Genomic DNA, 18190 nt, shown 5'->3' on the forward strand with positions numbered 1-18190 from the left:
ATGAGTCAAGGCAGCACCTCGGGGCAGACGCCCGCAGTTAAGCCCAACCCAGTGTCCCATTCAGTTGACGAGCTTGTTTCCGCCCACGCGGCCGAGCTCGCGTCCCTCCAGGCGGAGTTGAGTAAGGCTTTCCCCTCCGTTCAGGGTAACATCGCTGAGCTCCAGAAGTCGTCCACCTCCGCCTCAGCTGCTCTCGCCTCCCTTGCTGTCCAGATGGGCACTCTTGCCTCTGCGGTGACTTCCATCCAGCTGAGGCTGAACACGCTCCCTGGAGGAGCTGCAGTCCCTGCTCCCCCTGCTGATTCACCGGGGGTTCCAGCCCCCCCAGGGCGAGCTCCCGCCCAACCCGAGCCCAACCTGGTTACCTCTCGACCCTTTGGAGGGAACTTTGATCTGGGCAGAGGGTTCCTGACCCAGTGTGAACTTTTTTTTGCTTTCCAACCGTCCAAGTATGGGTCAGAAGAGGCTAAAGTAGCCTTCGTTATGTCCCTCCTGGTGGACAAGGCTCTAGACTGGGCCATAGCCGTGGTGGGCAGAGACCCACATCTTGCCCAGGACTACGAGGCGTTCCGCCGGGAGTTTTCCTTTTTGTTTGACCACCCCTCTGACGGCGCGGACGCCGCCTCCAGGATGCTGGAACTCCGGCAAGGCTCCAGGACCGTCGCGGACTACACCCTAGAGTTCCGGATCCTCGCCGCCGACAGCGGGTGGGGAGACATAGCGCTCCTTTGCGCCTACCGGCGGGGTCTGAGTGAGGCGGTGAAGGACCTTATCGTCCGGGACCGCCCAGGCTCCCTTCAAGAACTGGTCACCTTGTCCCTACAAATGGATGAGCGCCTGCGGGAGCGCCGCCAGGAGCGCAGCCAACGCGCCGTGGGACCCCCTCACTCGGTCCCCAGCCGCACGTCCTCTCTCCCCCGTTTTGCGGCCGCCCACTCGGCCCTGCCCCCTCGGGTTCCCATGCTCTCCCCAGCCCCGTCCACCTCTGAGTCAGCGGAGGAGCCCATGCAGGTCGGCCGGTCCCGCCTCTCTCAGGAAGAGAGAGAGCAGAGAATGCGGGGCGGGCTGTGCCTGTATTGCGGAAGACCCGGACACGTCCTCCGAACCTGCCCGGCGCGGCCAAAAGACCCGGCTCGCTAAAGGAGGGGTTTTTGGTGAGCCGTGCCTCGATCCCCCAACCCATCAAGAACCACAACCGGCTGTTCCCAGCCACCCTCTCCTGGGGTGAGGAGTCCATTTCTGCCGGCGCCCTCATTGACTCCGGGGCCGACGAGTGCTTGATGGACATCACCCTCGCTCGTCAGGCCGGCATCCCGCTCGTTCCCCTCGACCATGCCTTGTTCCCCCAAGCCATCGATGGGAGGCCCTTAGGTAGGATCACGCATAGCACTGAATCCCTCACCCTCACCATGTCCGGTAATCACGTCGAGACGGCACGTTTTCTTGTCCTCCACGCCCCCACTGCACCCCTAGTATTAGGTAGGCCGTGGTTGGAGAGACACGATCCCCACATCTCCTGGACCACTGGACGGATTTTGGGCTGGAGCATCCCCTGTCATGCCAACTGCCTACGCTCCGCCCTCTCTCCGTCCAGCGGTCCCAGGCCCTTAGTCTCTCCCCCGGACCTCACTGGTGTCCCCTCTACGTATCTTGACCTGGCCATGGTGTTTAGTAAGGACCGCGCCCTTTCACTTCCTCCTCACCGGCCGTATGATTGTCCCATCAACCTCCTTCCCGGGGCAGCCCTTCCCAAGGGTCGTCTCTACAACCTCTCGGTCCCGGAGAAGGAGGCAATGCGCAATTATATAGCCGAGTCCCTAGCCTCGGGTGTAATTCGACCATCGTCTTCCCCCCTCGCGGCGGGCTTCTTCTTTGTGGCGAAGAAGGATGGTGGCCTGAGGCCCTGTATAGATTTTCGTAGTTTAAACACCATCACTGTTAAGAATAAATACCCACTCCCCCTTATGAGTTCCACTTTCGAGCCACTCACTCACGCCCGGGTGTTCACTAAACTTGACCTCCGCAACGCCTACCATCTGGTTAGGGTCAAGGAGGGGGACGAGTGGAAGACCGGGTTCAACACCCACCTCGGTCACTTCGAGTACCTGGTCATGCCCTTTGGCCTGTCCAATGCCCCCGGAGTCTTCCAGGAGCTGGTCAATGACGTGCTGAGGGACATGATAAATGTTTTCGTGGTTGTTTACCTGGATGATATCCTGATCTTTTCCCCGACCATGGAGGAACACCACCAACACGTGCGCCTGGTCCTACAACGGCTCCTGGAGAATCGTCTCTTCGTCAAGGCGGAGAAATGCGTCTTCCACTCCTCCTCTGTGACGTACCTGGGTAACGTCGTGGAAGAAGGGCAAATGCGCGCCGACCCGGCTAAGATTAAAGCGGTGGCAGAGTGGCCACGACCCACCGACCGAACACAACTCCGGCGCTTCCTCGGGTTCGCCGGGTTTACCCGGCGGTTCATCAAGGGGTTTAGCCAGGTGGCGGCCCCTCTCACTGCTTGTACCTCCACTGTTCGCCCGTTCTCTTGGACCCCTGAGGCTGAGGCGGCCTTCTCCACCCTGAAGGGCCTCTTTACGACCGCGCCGGTGTTGGCCCACCCGGATCCAGCCAGGCAGTTCATCGTGGAGGTAGACGCTTCAGACACGGGCGTCGGGGCCGTTCTCACCCAGCGGTCGGAGGAGGACCAGAAGGTCCACCCGTGTGCCTACTACTCTCGCCGGTTTGACCCTGCCGAGAGGAACTACGATGTGGGCAACAAGGAGTTGCTGGCCATCCACGCTGCCCTCGGAGAGTGGAGGCACTGGCTGGAGGGGGCTAAGCTGCCGTTCCTTGTGTGGTCTGACCACAAGAACTTGACCTATATGAGGACGGCAAAAAGGCTTAACCCTAGACAGGCACGCTGGGCCCTGTTCTTCAGCCGATTCGACTTCACCCTCACCTACCGCCCGGGGTCAAAGAACGTCAGGGCGGACGCCCTCTCCCGGCTGTTCCCGGGGGAGTCCCCGGATATGCCGGTGACCCAAGACACCATCCTCCCCCCTACCCGGGTGGTAGGTGTCGTCACCTGGGCCATCGAGTCGGTGGTCAGACAGGCCCAGCGTGCCGAGCCGGACCCAGGTACCGGACCCCGGCACAGACTTTTTGTTCCCTCCACTGTCCGGCCGCAAGTGCTAGAGTGGGGGCACTCTAGTCACTTTGCCTGCCACCCTGGCTCCCACCGGACAGCGGAGTTTATCAGCCGACGTTTTTGGTGGCCCACACTCCGGGGGGACGTTAAGGAGTTTGTGGGTGCCTGCACCATCTGCTCCCGGAGTAAGGCCTCCCATCGTCCTCCTTCGGGCCTCCTATGTCCCCTCCCTATCCCCGGTCGTCCTTGGTCCCACATCGCTTTAGACTTCGTTACGGGGCTCCCCTTATCCAAGGGTAAGGACACCATCCTAACCATTGTGGACAGGTTTTCCAAGGCTGTCCACTTTGTCGCCCTTCCCAAGCTCCCCTCCGCGGCCGAGACTGCTGACCTCCTCACGCTCCATGTGGTGAGGCTTCACGGCATTCCCCACAACATTGTGTCCGACCGGGGCCCCCAGTTCATCTCCAAGGTGTGGCAGGCCTTCTGTAAGGGAATTGGGGCCTCGGTCAGCCTCACCTCTGGATACCATCCGCAGTCCAACGGACAGGCCGAGCGGACCAACCAGGCCCTGGAGGCAGCCCTGCGTTGTGTCACCACCAGCAACCCCGCCTCCTGGGCCAAGTACCTACCATGGGTGGAGTATGCCATCAACACCATGGAGAGCTCCGCCACGGGTATGTCCCCTTTTGAATGCTCCTTGGGCTATCAACCTCCTCTCTTTCCCCAACAGGAGCTGGAGGTGGCAGTCCCGTCCACCAGGGTCCACCTCCGCCGGTGTCGGCGCATCTGGAGGACCACCCGGACCGCTCTGCTGCGGGCCACTGAGCGGTCCCGTCGCTGTGCCGACCGGCGGAGGGTGCCAGCCCCGGCCTATCGTCCCGGCCAGAAGGTCTGGCTGTTGGCCCGGGACCTGCCCCTCCAGACCGCCCAGACCTCCTCCCGTAAGCTAAATCCCCGTTATGTGGGGCCCTACACTATTGACCGGATTATTAACCCTGCAGCGGTTCGATTAAACCTTCCCCCTGCCCTCAAGGTCCACCCAGTATTTCACGTGTCCCTCCTCAAGCCTGTTTCCACTAGCCCCCTGTCCCCCCCCGTTCCAGCCCCCCCACCTCCCCGGGTCCTGAAGGATGGCGACCAGGTGTGGACGGTTGACCGCCTACTGGCTGTCCGCCGTAGGGGACGGGGGTTCCAGTATCTGGTGGACTGGGTGGGTTACGGCCCCGAAGACCGGAGCTGGGTGCCCCCATCCTACCTCGCCGACCCCACACTCCTGGAGGATTTCTATCAGGCCCACCCGGACGCTCCAGGACGGTCGTCAGGTGCCTCCCCTAAGGGGGGGGGTACTGTTGTGAATCCCTCATCGGCTCCGCCCCCTCTTGCCTCGTTGGCGCTCGTTGAGCCTCATCAGGCTCAAGTGGAGACAGCTGGGTCCAGCTATCAACTCAGGAGGAGGCAGCCCTATAAGAAGCCCCAGAAACCTTCCTCCGACGCTTGATTATTTTGACCCATGTGGTTAGTAGTTTGGCTCTCCCTGTTGTCTATTCCCGTTCAAGTAGTTTCACTTCAGAGTTTTGTTTGTTTGTTATTTTGCTAACCTTAGTTGTTTTCTTTGTTGATCCTCGCTCCCCAAGGGAACCTGCCTCCCCCTGCCTGGACCCCCCTGCCTGCCTATCGACTACGTCTCCTGCCTATGTCCCTGCCTGCCTAACGACCACCCCTCCTGCCTATGCCCCTGCCTGCCTGCCGCCTACTCCTCCTGCCTGACCCCCTGCCTGCCTGCCGCCTACTCCTCCTGCCTAACCCCCCCGTCTGCCTGCCTGCCGACTATTCCCCCTCTCTGCTCTGGACTGGTTAGTACACGTACATATTTCAACACTTCACTCATCTACATATCTACACCACACTAGTTTTGCACGCTAGACACTCACACCCAGACACATAGAGTACAGTCCCACTCACACCTCATTTACATTTTCCAGTTCTCTGGCATCCACACATTCCCCCCACTTAGGCCCCGTTAGAGTAGGTTTATTCTTTTGTCCATCATTTTAATAAATCCTTTTATTGTTAGTTTGCCTCTTGTGTCCGTCTGTTCTGGGGTTCTGCCACACTTGACTCTTTTGCTAGTGCTACCATAACACATACACCACAGGTGGGGGCGGGGGACAAAACACAAAGTATGTACAGTGGGTAGTTCGGGTCTTTTAATCTGATTTTTGATTTAGAGGGTCCAGTTACGGATTGCAGCCTCCTGTAAATGTTTTTTGAGAGTGGTTTTGAAGGTGGGCAGTGTTTTGCACTCCTTTAAGATTATAGGAAGGGCGTTCCACATTTTTACTGCATAGTTTGCAAACGAGTTTAACCCCTTGTTTGTGGTGCAACGCGGTTGAACGTGGTTCGTGGAGCTTCCTCTGGTATTGTATGTGTGGACATTGTTCACTTTTTGGAAGTATGTTGACAGGTACTTGGGTGTCTTTGTGGTGTAGCGTATCTTGAAGACCAGGCCCAGTGCAAGCTGCTGCACTCTGTCAACTACTCGTAGCCAATCAAGGCTCAAAAAATGAGCAGCGGTTAGATGTGTCCTAGGGTTGAGGCCTAGCAAAAGCCTAACCAGTTTATTTTGGGCTGTCTGGAGTCTTGTTTTTTGGGCCTTTGTGGTTCTATAGTACCATGATGTTACGGCATAGTCGAAGTGACATTGAATGAGAGCTCCTGATAGGGTCCTCAGTGTGTTTTTACTGACAAGTGAGGATATCCTGTACAAGAATCTAGTTCTATGGTTCACTTTTTTGATTACTTTTGCTGCCATTTTATCTCCGGAAAGATTTGCTTCTAAGATGGAGCCCAGGTATGTAATATCCTCTTTTCTTGTGATATTAATGTTACCCACTTTTATTTTGAAATGTACAGCCTTTCTGAGTTTAGATGGGGATCCGTATAGGATGGTTTCAGTTTTACCTAGGTGTATTGATAGTTTATTGTCAGCTAGCCAGATGCAGATTCTACTCAGTTCAGTGCTTAGCGCTTTTTCCACCTGCAATATGTCCCTGTCAGAGACCAGCAGAGCCGAGTCATCCGCGAACAGGAACAAATTGCAATCACATGCTGATGACATGTCATTCACATATATTACTGTTGACAGGCACGTTGGTGCTCAGGCGTGATTGTAGTGCCATGTTATTATCCCATGTTGCCAAATGAACATGCATGAGAAGCGCAACTTATGGGGCAGAACGATATACTAACTCTAACTAACTAATGTCTTTATTTGAGAGCTACTTTTTAGCTAAGATTTGCCAGCCTTGATTAGCATATTATTAGCTAGCTGACATCATTGATAGCGAAGTGTCCTGTCGACAGCTGTCTGAGCTGGAAGGCTCCTTTATATATATATACACACACACACACACACACACACACACACGCACACACACAATGTATTATGAATGGAATGGAATGGACTTTATTTGTCATTGCTACAGTACAGGTACCAAACAACGAAATTTAGGAGGGGTGGCTCCCCTGGTGTTAGGAAAGGGGAAAAAAACACATTTAGAAAAAGAATAAAATCACAAGAAGGTAAGGAGCTGGTTTACATAAATAAAGGCTATGTACACAATCCACTGTACTATACTGCACAGATAGTCAACTAGGGTTGTCATATTGCACAAAAGTATTTTTTCACGTTATTTAAAGTGTCACAGTTTGCAGGCTTGAAATGTACATGTTTGTGCCTCAGCACTAGCTGCCATACAATCCGTCCGGACTGTCCTGGGCCCAGAACTTAGGCCTTTGCTGTGTTCAGGGCCTTGACGGCCCTGTGGTAGAAGCAGTTCTTCAGTCTGTTTGTCTTAGCGGCCGGGGTCCTGTACCTCCTTTTCGAGGGCAGCCTGATAAAGTGTACGTGCCCAGGGTGGGTCGGGTCCCTGGAGATCTTGGAGGCCTTCCTGAGACAGCGTGTGTTGTACAGCTCTTCCAGAGAGGGGAGGGGGGCGCCGGTGATCTTCTGTGCTGTTCTCACGACTCTCTGTAGTGCGTTTCTCTCCGCTGTTGTGCAGCTGTAGAACCAGTTGCAGATGCCGTAGGTGAGGATGCTCTCTACTGCGCCGCGGTAGAAGGCCACCAGTATCTCCTGCTTGTTGTGTTCTTTCCTGAGGCATCTCAGGGTGTATAGCCGCTGTTGTGCCCTCTTGATGGTGCCTTTTGTGTTGTCCTTCCAGGCCAGGTCATCCCGCATGTGATGTCCCAGGAATCGGAGGGTTGAGACTCTCTCCACGCTCTCTCCGTCTATATATCCATATAGTATGGTTAGTAGTAAGAACTTGAAACATTTGAACGAAATCAAACAATGTTGAAATGACAACGAGTCAACGATGCACTCAACTCACGATTCGATACGATTCACGATACTGGGTTCACAATACGATTTTCTCACGATTTTTTCGAACAAAATTATATTGCAGACAAATTATGACAGAAAAAGATTAGGCTATTTCATTTATTTCTCTGACAAAAACTACAAAATACTGTATTTTCTTAAATAATCCCTTTTATCACTAACTATATTAAATATTACACTAGATAATCTTCGTGACATTTCACACATACACAAACTCACAAAAGTATAAAAACACAGCTCGTAAAACATTATTTACTTTCCAACTTGCTTACTTTCCATCTGCAGACATCTCACCCTGCAAAAACTCTCGCGTCGCACGCGCACACTCGCGCACAATCTTGTACACGAGTGTGTCCAGTGCGAAGTGAAGTGTGGAGATAGATCTGGCTATGCGAGACTACTGGCGGACTAACGTTACCAACGAGCCCATGGGCTTGCCACTCGCCAGATTTGGGTTGGGTGCATTTAAAAAAGACCTCAAGAACACTAAGATCATCTATCGCAGATTTATTAGAGGTTCCCAGCAACAGTCAGAAGAAGATCGGGAGCGCAGCCTTTGCCAACTATGCCCCAAAGCTTTGGAACACATTACCTTTAGAGATCAGGGAAGCCAGCTCACTAAATATTTTTTAAAAGAAAGCTAAAAACGCACTTCTTCAATATAGCCTTCAACTAGCTTATCTGCACCTGCCCACTGCTCATTTGCCAGCTATTGCACTTTAAATATTTTACTGTTTTCCCCTGCTTTTATATTCACATACTAGTGATGGACCTCGACCCGCCGAGGTCTATGTAGGCTAAAGGAAGGGACAGTATACTAGGTCCTGGAATCCCTGGATATTAGATTTCAGGGGTAACCAGACCCGCCGAGATCTGATTAGGCTTAAGGAAGGGACAGTAGGTCCTGGATACTAGATTTCAGGGGTAACCAGGCCCCCCGAGATCCAAGTTAGGCTTAAGGAAGGGACAGTAGGTCCTGGATACTAGATTTCAGGGGTAACCAGGCCCGCCGAGATCCAAGTTAGGCTTAAGGAAGGGACAGTAGGTCCTGGATACTAGATTTCAGGGGTAACCAGGCCCCCCGAGAGCCAAGTTAGGCTTAAGGAAGGGACAGTAGGTCCTGGATACTAGATTTCAGGGGGAACCAGGCCCGCCGAGATCCAAGTTAGGCTTAAGGAAGGGACAGTAGGTCCTGGATACTAGATTTCAGGGGTAACCAGGCCCGCCGAGATCCAAGTTAGGCTTAAGGATATTAAGGGGTAACCAGGCCCCAGGAAGGGACGATTGTCCTGGATATTAAGGGGTAACCAGGCCCCGGTTGAAATACCCTGCAACCAAGTGAGAGGGCAGTACATTGCGGGTGGGGTAGCGTGTACCACAGGTGCAGGTCCCATACTAGCGTGACTACACTCACTGAGGGGGCTAAAATAATATATAGTAGTGTATTTGTATGACATGTATCACATAGTGTGTAAGAAATGTAAATTTTTACCTTTTCTTTTGACTGTTTTCCCCTGCTTTTATATTCATTCTATGCTTGTATATGTTTTTATATTCAATTTATGTTCTTATTCCTGTTGTAAAGCACTTTGAGCTGCATTTCTTGTATGAAAGGTGCTAGGCTATATAAATAAAGCTTTACTTACTTACTTACCACATGTAATTATTTTCTTTGTTAATAAAGATTTAAACAAATGACAATGATCATATTATCTTAGTTTAATGTAATTTCAATGTATTATAGACCTTTTATTTATTTATTTCAAGCATAACAAATAAATCGCCATTATAGCCTACCTGTGTCTGGCTGTGTGTCTAATGTTAGCTATCTGACGTTGTTTTACGATGTTTTAAAGCTGATTTATGCACGACAGTCCCGCATTTGACACAGTTCCATGTCACATTTCCCCCCTTTAATGGCAGATAACGCCTGAAACGTAACTAATATTCAGCTGCAAAGTTGTTGCACTGTTCTCCTATATCAGTGCAGACTGGCAGGGTATGACAGGTTGCTGGCCAATAGAACACCGCTATTCAGACATGGCCTGATAATGAAGCATTGTTATTTTTTATTTGCTGACTTGTTTGATAGATTGATAGCATTGTGAAGGAATCTCGAGCGTCTATGCTTTTCTACTACTGATGATGTATCAGGGTTGAAGGGTTATCCCATTTCATAAGGGAATATTACCCCTTGTGACTCTCTTCCGAGGGGCAAGCCGAAAAGCAAGTGGCACTCCGAAACGAGGGGTAGGCCCCTCGTAACTAGGTGTAGGCCCTCTCTGGCTTCAACACTCAACTTGTTTGAAGTGTTATGCCATGGTATATTGGCATAACACCGTTATGTTGACTGAAGTTCCTTGTTATAATGCCCCTGACACCATAACACTACTTTCACTAAGTCAGACTCTATTAAAATTGAGAGTCTGACTGCACACTCATGGGAGAGTGTTGATGGGAGGAGGTTTTACCAGCAATATGCAGATTCTACCAACATACTGTAGAGAGGAGTGCTTCAAATGCAGGCGGGGATTTCAAACACGCCAAAAAATAGATGGTTGAATGCACACTGTTCTACTGTGAAATGCTGCCATCGAAAACCTCCTCAACTAACTCCATGATATCATGTTTTCAATGGTTTGTAAACAATAGTACGGGCAGAGGAGGAGGGGCATTACATGCAATTCAGATGGAGCCTACAGCAAAAATTTCCTTTCCTTGCTACATTTCTTCCGAGGTGCATCTGGAAGGAAAGTACCAGTTCACCAGCCACTTCTAATCACCATCTATCTCTCACTATCTCCATCCCACCCTCCTCTTCTTCCTATTATCTCTCCTTCACTCTGCCCCCCCCCCCTCCTCCTTCTCTTCTCCTCTCCCCAGGTGTATCCAGTGACGGATATAGAGAGTGCCAGTACGGTGGTCCTGCAGGCTCTGACCCAGGCCACCAGCCAGGACACGGCCCTACTGAAGCCTGCAGAGGAGCAGCTCCGACAGTGGGAGACTCAGCCTGGCTTCTACTCTGTTCTGCTGGTAGGACGCACGCACGCACGCACGCACGCACAGAGAATTAATTTGGTCAACTGCCTGCTTCTCAATAGGATTTTATTTATGCAATGGCTGAGCTGCTAAAACACTGAACTTGTGATGCCTCCTCTAACAAGGAGAAATCCATATCTGATTTCTGTTCTCTTGAATTATGTGGTCCTTTTAGCTAGCGCTGGGTATCGCCACTGATTTCCCAAAACAATTAGATTCCGATTCACAAGGTCCCGATTCGATTTCATTATTTAGTTACAATACCAATTTTGCTTGAATATGAAAGAGGTTCTCAGAACTAATGCTATAAATTGTTCAAGGAACCCTCTAACATGTTGCATTGTTAAAAACATCAATGTTTACATTAAGAATTTACTCCAAAGCAGTTACATGAATGTACTTTTTATTGGAACATAGCTGGGATTTTGAGAGTTGCTTGTGAGGCTTTTAAGTTAAGTTGAGCATGTGTTGAGCCCACACACAAAACAAAACACAATCTTCATTGTTAGAAGAAAAAGGGGCACATGAATTCTAACCTGAATTGAACAGAAAACAGGGCAGTTTCAAAAAGAAGGGCAGTTTCAAAAAGGCACACCAGGTTCAGAACATAACAAATAAACTGGCTCCGTAGATGCCACTGACTAGTCTAAGCGAACTGAACTTGTCTCCAGTTTAAATGGAACACAGATATTAAACATAATTAGTAATCGTTTGAACAAGAAATGGAAACTGACTTGCCTGAGCATTGCACAATATATAAATAATATTTATTTTGTAACAAATGTACAAAAGTAATTTATTAACAAGCCCAAAAAAAGTAAGAGTAATCTACAAATTAGTCATTACATTAATCAATAAAAGGGTGCAGCTTTGTCGAATACTAAAAAGTGCTGGAGAGGAAGAGATAGAGGAAATGGTAACGGTTGAAGAGGTAGAGGGTGTGGAAGAGAGGTGTGTGTGTGTGTGTGTGTGTGTGTGTGTGTGTGTGTGTGTGTGTGTGTGTGTGTGTGAGTGTGTGGAGAGAGAGAGAGAGAGAGAGAGAGAGAGAGAGAGAGAGAGAGAGTGAGTCAGCTGTCACTAAGGCTCTCTATCTCTAAGGAGTTCTCTGGTAAGGGCATGTTCTCACACTGTGAATGCCCTTTTTCTTCTGTTAAAACCTGGCTGACCTATTTTCAACCCTATTACTGTTCTATCAAAGTTAAAAGAAATATGTGACAGCTGCTGGTGAAAGGGGCGACAGACGATTTAATGTTTGGACTTTTATTTTGAAAAATTTAAATACATTTCAGCGTTGTTGAAAATCAATGACACACTCGCTGGTCAACTTAACACAGCTTGTTTTGTGAACCTGCTAACAATTTAAAATAGTGTTATAGTTAACTAGGTAGTAATGGGGATTACTCACCGAATCCCATTGCATTGCAATATTTTGGCTTGACTAGCGAGTGTGTTGTGATTTTCAACAGTGTTGAAATGTATTCCCGTTGTTTCAAAATAAAAGTCGGAACATTTTTTAATATACTTAAAAAAAATTCTGAAACATTTCAGTCATAACATACCACACAAACAGAAAAACATCATACATAAACAAACAAAGAACACAAACTTGTGGGGCAGATATCATGAGGTCATGTTCAGGAACCGTGATCATTGATGACGGTTAGACAGGTAGTTTGTTACAGAGATTTAGTTAAGTGAGAGAGAAATAAAATGTATTTAAACAAAAAGAAAATGAATAACTACGGTACAATATACAGTATATATAAACCCTAATCAGTGTCCGTTTTCTTAAAATAACAATCCCATTTCCTCCAATACTTTTCTCCTTTTTCTTTCTGAGCATACATTATTAACAATTTTTGTAAAAATGTCCACGGTAGGGGGATTTCTCCGAAGCCAGCATTGGTAATAGCTTTTTTGCAAGCAACCAAGATAATTTTGAGGAGGTAGGCATCACTTATACATAAACCTTCAGGTAATATTCCCAGATACAGACAGGAAAAAGACATATCAATGTTTTCTGCCAGAATCTTAGACATTAAATCACTCACTTCTTCCCAAAAAGATTGAATACATGGACATAACCAGAAAATGTGTGCATGGTCAACTTGCATTGATCCGCACTCCCTCCAACAAGGATGTTGGGACCTAGTGAATTTGGACTTAAGCTTTAGTGTTAAAAAAGCGAATCAGGTTCTTCCAATAAAAATCCCTCCAAGTCAGTGAGTTAGTGGTAGAGCATTGGGCTTACCAAGCTTGTATCCACACCTCCTCAGTTATTACCATCCCCACATCCCTTTCCTAACTCTGTCGTACATAGTCAGTTGAGTTTCTGTTCATTGAAGTGATGGCTTTGTAAAAAAAAGTCGGAACGTTTTGATTGGTTGCCGACTTGTTCCCCCTTTCACCAGCCACTGGTCAAGATATGTGACATATCTTCCCATCTTCAACCCCATCCAGACAGTGCAGTCTTGCATCAGTAGCTGGTATCTAGATGTGCCTTCAGGACATGACCAGTGCATCTGAGGTGATGAATATGTTCTCTGTCCTGTAGAACATCTTCAACAACCACATGTTGGACGTCAACGTCAGGTGGCTGGCCGTGCTCTACTTCAAAAACGGCATCGACCGATACTGGAGGAGAGTGGCACCTCAGTGAGTACCTGCCCTCCTCTCTCTCTCCTTCCCTCCACCCCTCCCTACCGTCTCTCCTTTCAACCTTCTGTTCTTCCTCCCCTTCTCTTTCCCCCTCTCTCTTTTAGCTTTTACACCAATGAGTGCTTTTCCTCTCTACTCTCTTCTTCTGCTAAATTCAACCCTTTTGTGTTGCTTTCCATTCAAACCTAAGGGGTCGTGTTCTGAATGAGAACACATGGGATTGTGTTTGGGATGCTGGCTTTCTAATTGTTTATTGAATGGAACATAATTAATGTCTGTTCTTAAACCCAAGAGATGGAAACATGCATTAAACAGGTTCTTAGGCAATCAATTCTGCATCAGCAAGCACAAGCTACTTTTTTACCCCCCCCCCCCCCCCCCTCCCCCCACATACCTTTTCTACTCTTTCTCCAAAGTTTGTTCCTCCTGCCTTGTATAGGTATGGACTCTGGAGAGTTCATTGGAATTGTTGAACTCCTGTGTTTTGTGTCGGATGCCTTTGTTGCTTTGTGTTCTCTTAAAGACTGTGCAATGAGCTTGAGCTGGCAAAGAAGTTGCCAACTTCTATCCGAGGGTTGGGATCTCTGGTTTCATTGTACTGCACCGCCTCACTTTTTAAAACGTTTCTTTCGTTTTCTTATTAGACTCACTTCCCTAATCCCTCATGTTCCCCTCACCTCCCCAAGTCTGAGATGTATTCACAATTACACCTCTCTCTCTCTCTCTCTCTCTCTCTCTCTCTCTCTCTCTCTCTCTCTCTCTCTCTCTCTCTCATTACCTCTCTTATTTGTTTTTATCCCTCCTTCTCGCTTTTATCTTTTCTTTTCTTTTATCTTTTTATTCCTCCACTTGTTCCCCTACTTCTGTAATCATCCCCCCCCCCCACGCTTCTCTTTTGAAGGAGAAAAGGGTAGTGGTACAGTACTACGTCTTAGCTTAGATAAGACAGACTACTCCCTGTCTTCCTAATTCACTCTCTCTCTCTCTCCCTCCCTCCCTTCCTTTTCTCCGTCTCTCTTCCTCTGCTGAAGGAGACAGGGTCAATCTTAGCATTCTCTCTCTCTTATCATCCCCCGCCACCCCCACATACAGACACACACACACACCCCACCACTTTCTTCACTTACTCGTGTCTGTTGAAGGAGGGTGGGAGGGGGGTGATTCTTTGCCCAGCATCCCTGTGACGGAGTGTTTAGCGGTTCACACAGGGACAGATATCACCGGCCTGATATTTTCATATCTTCCCTCTGTATTAATCCCCCCCCCCCCTGCTTTTGGCTGTGCTGGAAATTGGATTCAAAGCAGAAGGTCTCTCGAAGGATATCAGCGGTGTGCAATATCAGGCACCAGAGCAAAGCCAAGCCAATGCTATTGCACACCCAGCTGATAGAATACCACGCCACATCATCCCTTCTCTCTCAAATAGAAGATTCTGGAAATTAACAGGAAATGTAATAATAATCGATCTCTCGTTCCGCCGCCTGTCTGGCTAGAAGCTGATAGTGATTCTGCGGTAGTTAGTCTACGTTAGTCTCTTCTCTCTCTTTCTTTCTGTCTCTTTGCCATCTCTCTGTCTCTCACTCTCTCCCTCTCTCTCTCTCTCCCCCTCCCCCTCTCCTCTCTCCTCACATTGAGGCGTCAGGAGGTCAGTTTAATCTATCATTTGGGTGGCTTCTTAAAAACTGAAATCATCCAATTTTGTGGACTGTTACGTTGTACCACCGATCGCTGAGGGTATGTGTGTCTCTGCAGTGCCCTGTCAGAAGAGGAGAAGACCTTACTGCGGGCTGGCCTCATCACAAACTTCAATGAGCCAGTTAACCAGGTGAGTGACGTTGGTCCGTGGTCTTCCATGATGGTCCATGATGGTCCAAGTCTGTCCTGTTGCAGCTGTCAGAGATGCTGGGTGGGATGGGTTTCCCGTCCCCAATTTGCAGTAAGTTTTAGTGGGTATGGCCGCTAAAGTTGGTTATTTCGTTCAGCAGAGTTTCAGTTGGTGTAGAGGCGGACGGGCAGGTCTCTGGCAATGAGTGGATGGGGATAACTTAATATCATATGAGGTCCATTATCCTCGCCACTCAGGATTTCACTGTGAATGTCGAAATGGATAATCGAGAGAGCTGAAGTGTCTGATGTCATAAACTAAGCACTGTTGCACTAAGCACTCTTAAACAACACTGTTAAATGAACCTGTAGCGACTTTTCTCAAATTTCATATGACTTGTGATCAGCTAAATAAAAAGAATCAGTCCGTAATGCAACCTCCTATATGTCAATTAGATTGGTCAGCAGGCCTAGTCCTATACAGCCTCGTTAATGCAGCTCACAGTGGCCCATAGGGAAGGCCATCAGTAGTGTCTAGACTCTAGACCCATATGGAGAGCAATGACTGACATTAAAACACCATGTCTCACCTGTCCCTGTCCTTACCCATCTGCTGGAGGTGTGTGTGTGTGTGTGTGTGTGTGTGTGTGTGTGTGTGTGTGTGTGTGTGTGTGTGTGTGTGTGTGTGTGCTGCTGTGGTTAGAGGAATTGTTGTATGTTGTAGGCTGAGAGACCTGCATGCGTACAGGTTGGCCAGAGAAATGAACAGTGCGTAATAGGACATTCCTTTTTAGCATTAGCCATCAAAGTTATCTAACCAGAAGCTTTTATGAATCAAGACTGAAACACAACATCACTTACACTGTCAGTTTGCTGTGTGTGCAGACAAAAGTCCCTTTTTTGTCTCCAGATACATTTTCCTGTGATGCCTCCCTGCTGTTAAGCTTTAAAATGTGTGTACTAACCATTTATCACCATACACACACATGCCTTTACAAATATTGTTAGTCTTTATTGCCACTGCCATCTGTGCAGTCGCTGGGCTTTATTGGAGAAGCTGTCTGGCCAGTCTCGTTAGTCTGCCTCCCACTGGAGTCTAAGGCAGCCAATACTGCAGAAGACACACACACACACACACACACACACACACACACACACACACTGCAATGTTACAGTATGATTCAGTCCTGATTCACAAGGGCATCCTGTTAATTAGCATTTATGCAAATGCTAAAAAGGAATATTTTATGAGGCTCATTTCCCTAGCCAACCTGTATTCCATTTAACTGCTTGCGAACGTTGGCTTATTGTACTAGAGTCTGTCTGTTAGCTATATCGCTTACCTGTTGTGTGTTGTTTGTTTGTATTGACAGATAGCGACCCAGATAGCGGTCCTGATCGCCAAGGTGGCTCGTCTGGACTGTCCCCGTCAGTGGCCGGAGCTCATCCCCATCCTGCTAGACTCAGTGAAGGGCCAGGACGGCCTGCAGCAACACAGAGCCCTGCTCACCTTCTACCACGTAACCAAGACCCTAGCATCCAAACGCCTGGCTGCGGACAAGCGACTCTTCCAGGATGTAAGGATGCTTTTTTATCTATCGAACCCCCCCCCCCGCCCTCTGGTGTAGTGACAGTCTTTGCCTCTGGGGGATGCTGTTTAGTTGCTGTGAGACCTCTCACAAATACCGGATCAAATCTCCAAAAGGTGTGTGTGCGTGTGCGAGAGTTTGCCAGCCGGTGTGAAAAACTGAACAGATATCCTCCCACTTTGAAGTGACACAATGTTTTCCTCAGTATTATTTTTTATTTTTTAAAGAAGATAAGACCGCAACATAAGAAAAATAACAGGGATGTCAGACTGGGCAGTCTGCGACACATTAAAGGGACTTCAAAGGAACTTCACAGATTTTTTACCTCAAAATCGTTGTCCAGATTGTATTTGGAAAACAGCTTCCAAGTGCGTTCTGTAGATCAAATGCTAGGTACATCTTGTTTGAAGATACACTTCACACACACACACACACACACATAATACTAGATATTATCTACATAGTTCTGTAGCAGTGTTGATGAGAAAGTACCACGGCAGATTTGCCTAGTGTTAGTCCTTCCAAACCAACACAAGCATATCTGCGGTAATGCAGAGCTAGGTTTGAAAAAGAATAGGGCTTCACATCTCTAAAGAAAATTAAAGAATGAATAATATCTCAGCTATTTTCCTCAGCCACGTTTCTCACCTCTGAGGTCCTCTAACAATGAATAATTTAAATCTCTAGTTCAAAAGTTTGGAGTTGTCAGGCCCTCTCACTTAACCCCCTGTCTATCTCCCTCACTCTCTCTATCTCTTGTTCCCACCTTCTCTATCACTCTTCCTGTCTGCATCTAATCCCCCATACGAGTTCTCCACATACTTGTCTCTGCCTCCCTCTCTGTGTTAAAGCATGTCAATTGCATATGTGCCCAGCTCTCCCCCTCTAACCACCCAGTGAGAAGGAGAGGAGATAAAGCTTGATGACAGAGGCAGCCGCAGTTGTGTAAATCTGAGAAGCAGGTGTTTTAAGGCCCCCCCCAGGTCAGGATAGAACAGCAGCATATTAACTGGCTCTTGGTGTTAATGGCCACTGGGCTTATGTTGCTGCTGCTGCTACTGCTGCTGCTACTGCCTATAAAGACTGCCAGCCTCACGAGACTCAGCCGATTAGGATGCAGGGAGTGGAGGAGCAGTTACTGAGTGATGGAGGGAGGAGGGAAGGGATAGATAGAGGGGGAGTGAAATGAGAGTGGAGAGAAGCGAGAGGTGCGTGGAGGGAAGAGAAGGGGAAGGGTAGAAATAGCTTGGTTGAAGGGAAAAAGGGCGGAGGAGGTATAGGAAAGGGAGAAGGAATGAAGGAGGGATGGTGGGAGGAAGGGAGGGAGGGAGGGAGGGAAGGAGTGTGAGCGAGGGGAATTGGAATCGTGAACTTCTAAGATATGCTATTGAACTGTAGGATAAAAGCATCACAAATTCCACTAACACTCACTCACAAATTCCCTGTACAGTATATCACACGATGTTTGAAAATCGGTGTATGATTATCTCACCACCACATGAGCAATTTAGTCTTATAAATCTATAATCT

At 48.6% G+C, this 18190-nt stretch overlaps 1 protein-coding gene across 1 annotated transcript in view; it reads left to right on the forward strand.

The window, feature by feature from the left end:
* Positions 1-18190, forward strand: part of LOC308157759 (importin-11-like) — a gene marked incomplete at both ends in the record, with an annotated part of 254304 nt that continues 236114 nt past the window's right edge. The window contains 7 exons of the mRNA XM_080531366.1: positions 1-234; positions 1086-1371; positions 2362-2495; positions 10434-10583; positions 13144-13244; positions 15000-15072; positions 16445-16648. Coding sequence (XP_080387492.1) covers positions 1-234; positions 1086-1371; positions 2362-2495; positions 10434-10583; positions 13144-13244; positions 15000-15072; positions 16445-16648 — 1182 coding nt within the window. The remainder of the gene's footprint in view (positions 235-1085; positions 1372-2361; positions 2496-10433; positions 10584-13143; positions 13245-14999; positions 15073-16444; positions 16649-18190) is intronic.

This window comes from Nansenia antarctica (assembly GCF_963989245.1).
Source record: "Nansenia antarctica genome assembly, chromosome: 5".
Lineage (NCBI taxonomy): Eukaryota > Metazoa > Chordata > Actinopteri > Argentiniformes > Microstomatidae > Nansenia > Nansenia antarctica.